Consider the following 3,512-nt stretch of genomic DNA (forward strand, 5'->3'; position numbering starts at 1 on the left):
AGAGCCCATAAAATTAATTCCTATGTTGCATGTTTGTTAGATTAATCAACTTTCTTGTCCTCCTATGTATAGTTGAAGTGAACCCTACTAATGACATTGTGGTGCAGGAAGAACAGCTCCATTGTAAGCCAAAAGTAAACATATACATATTTTGATTACCAATGTTGAGAATATGGCCTCAGAGAAGGATAAGCGATATATATGCCTTAGAGAAATTGTTAAATTTCAAACCTCAGGACACACTTTAACTTTGAGAGAATGTTTGGCCGTGGACCAGGAAGCAGTCTTTGCCGCTTCACATAAGGCCTTATGGACCAATTTACCCCCGGGTGGCGCAATCTCTGACGGCAGGGCAGAAAGAGCGAAGGTTGCCTGCTCTTTGGTCTCTTGTTTGCCAGGTGGAGTGAACAGAACCTGGGGCACGAGGCCGTACAGCTGGAAGAAGAACACAGCCATTGCGTGAGCCCACGTGGGGAGCGTGGGGTTGGGGGTGAACAGCAACACGGCATGGACGATTTGCAAAGGCAGGCAGAACAGAACTAAGAAGGAGACTGATAAAGTTAGTGAACAGGACCTCCAGGGATTATACTTGGACGGGTCTGACCGATTCAACTGCTTGGGGTTCTTGTAGTGAAGATCTATGTGAAGAACCAGCAGGCAAAGCAAGGGGAGCATGAACACCGCCATGCCATGGACATACACTAAGAACTGGGGGCTGAGGATGGTGTCAGGGGCGCAAATTCCCCAATGGCTGCTATGAATCTCCTCATAGGTAAAATTATGCAAATCGTTCGTGTAAAACTTTGACAGAAAACCTCCGTACGGGAGATGCTTCCCAATAACCATGCGGTCTTGGGGGTATTTCGGGAATTGGGTAAGATGGGGCGATGGTGTTGTCCAGTTGCCATCCCGCTCCAGGCCAGCTTGGTCTTGAGCTGTTCTTCCCCACCTGTCGAGGACGTCAGAGCTGATGAACTGGCCAAAAGAGGTTAGAACGGAAACCATCCAGCACACCAGGACCACACAGAGAGCTCGCTGACGTGTCACCAGAACGGAGTATCTGGTATTAAAAAAACATAACACATAATATGGATTAATAATCTGACTGGGCTTGGGCCAGTTTTTTGCGGTTTCTTCCTTGGTCCATGCTACACCCCTCCACAAAGTCTCTAATATAAATTGGGTAATTGAGCGTTACTTTGACTTTTGGTCTGAATCTGGCACTTTTATTAAGAATTGTTGTGAATTTTGTACTATATATAATAATGTATCCATTTTTTAAATTAAAATGCAAGGGGACTGGTTTATACTGGAGGAGTTAATTACGTAGATCACTGTAAGCACTTTATTTGATAAGGTCCGTAAGGCAGGCCAACTCAATGCTATTTTCCAATCAGTTCCGCGGTGCATAGTGGACCAGATTTGGCCCAAGGGCCTGAGTTTGCATTAAGGTAAGAATTCTAACTGGTTTCTACTTGGCAAGTTTCCATTATGAAAAGTTATCAAGTGTAACGAATAAAATAATTTGGGATTGTATCACTGTTAGGCTGCACGGCGGACGAGTGGTTGGCTCGCAGGCCTCACAGCTAAAAGACCGGGGTTCAATTCCACCCTCGGCTATCTCTGTGTGGAGTTTGCACGTTCTCCCCGTGCATGCGTGGGTTTTCTCCGTGTACTCCGGTTTCCTCCCACATTCCAAAAACATGCTAGGTTAATTGGCGACTCCAAATTTTCCATAGGTATGAATGTGAGTGTGAATGGTTGTTTGTCTATATGTGCCCTGTGATTGGCTGGCGACCAGTCCAGGGTGTACCCCCGCCTCTTGCCCGAAGTCAGCTGGGATAGGCTCCAGCACCCCCCTCGACCCTCGTAAGGAAAAGCGGTAGAAAATGAATGAATGAATGAATGAATGAATAGACATACTGATGTTTGCATTTTGTGAAACTAGAGTCGTGGGGGTATGCTGGAGCCTATCCAAGCTGACTTTTGACTATGTGAAAGCAAATTCTGGTGTGGGGTTGGTTCACTTCAGATCTAGTCTTGCTGCATGGATCAAAGACAAAAACCTGGGTTAACAAAACAGTTAAAAAAAACAGCTGAAGACAGCTGGGATAGGCTCCAGCCACCCTTTTGACTCAGCCGTTGGTGTGAAATTCATGTGTTGAGCATTGTAAAAAAAAAACAACAATAATAGTCTTCCATAGAAATAACAGTGACAGGTGCTGCTGTCAATCAAACATTTTTAGAGTCTAGTTATATTTACTCTGATTTTCTCTCAATTCGCAGTTCAACAACCACATTGTGTGAAATAGTCCCAGCAGAAATGAGCAGTCTGTTTCGATATAACGCGAACCCATATGGCACATCTTGGCGTCTTTATAGCCTTTTTCTCTTAGTTTTATATTGATTTTCTTCATTTACTACAGGGACTAAAGTGTTTGCTGACTCTGGCCTCCCACATATTCACCCTCCTCCCCCCCCGCACTTATATATGTCTATGATGGTGATAATGAGCCGTGTTTATCGTCTAATTAACAGCATGTGTTTGTGAGAGAATTGATGATGAGGTGCCATAATGGCCACTTGTTTGTTTTATGTTTACTCACCTGCTGGGCCAGTGATGCTGCAGGTAACAGTCCAACGTGAGCAGCACCAGCAGGCACATAGTGAACTGCCTCACCAGTAGGGGGCAGCACACCAGGGTGATGCAGGTGTAGAGACACTGCGGTGTCCTCAAGTTGAGGAACACGATCACGGGGATTTCCAGAGCGCCCCCTATGGCGCCGACCCACCCCAGGCACAAGCGAAGGCAACAGGATACACTTCCGTGCTGAGGTCTCGCACTTGAATTGGCTCCGTTTACATCAGCCACTGTTGCATCACCTCCAACTGCCATGCATAATCTGACGCTCACCACTATGATGGCTACGGCGACAATGCACTGGCACAGGGAATAAAGCCATAAAAATTCCATGCCTGGAAAAGATAGGAAAATAACATTTAATGAGGATGTGGATATGACAATTTTATTCATTCATTCATTTTCTACCGCTTTTCCTCACGAGGGTCGCGGGGGTGCTGGAGCCTATCCCAGCTGTCTTATGGGTGAGAGGCGGGGTACACCCTGGACTGGTCGCCAGCCAATCACAGGGCACATATAGACAAACAACCATTCACACTCACATTCATACCTATGGACAATTTGGAGTCGCCAATTAACCTAGCATGATTTTGGAATGTGGGAGGAAACCGGAATACCCGGAGAAAACATGCAAACTCCACACAGAGATGGCCGAGGGTGGAATCAAACTAAGGTCTCCCAGCTGTGAGGCCTGCATGCTAACCACTCGTCCGCCATGCAGCCACAATGCAATCATTCATTCATTCATTTTCTACCGTTTATCCTCAGGCGGGTCGCGGGGGTGCTGGAGCCTATCCCAGCTGTCTTCAGGCGAGAGGCGGGGTACACCCTGGACTGGTCGCCAGCCAATCACAGGGCACATATAGACAAA

The 3,512-nt window shown here is 46.6% G+C and overlaps 1 protein-coding gene across 1 annotated transcript; it reads right to left on the reverse strand.

Moving 5' to 3' along the window:
• Nucleotides 1-225: 225 nt before the first annotated feature.
• Nucleotides 226-2,974, reverse strand: LOC131105716 (adenosine receptor A1-like). Its single transcript, XM_058054124.1, has 2 exons — nt 2,607-2,974; nt 226-1,060 (listed from the first exon to the last, which is right to left on the reverse strand). Exons 1-2 carry the CDS (start codon nt 2,972-2,974, stop codon nt 226-228), a joined length of 1,203 nt encoding a protein of 400 aa, XP_057910107.1.
• Nucleotides 2,975-3,512: the final 538 nt, after the last annotated feature.

Source organism: Doryrhamphus excisus, chromosome 17 (genome assembly GCF_030265055.1).
Source record: "Doryrhamphus excisus isolate RoL2022-K1 chromosome 17, RoL_Dexc_1.0, whole genome shotgun sequence".
In the NCBI taxonomy this organism is placed as follows: Eukaryota; Metazoa; Chordata; class Actinopteri; order Syngnathiformes; family Syngnathidae; genus Doryrhamphus; species Doryrhamphus excisus.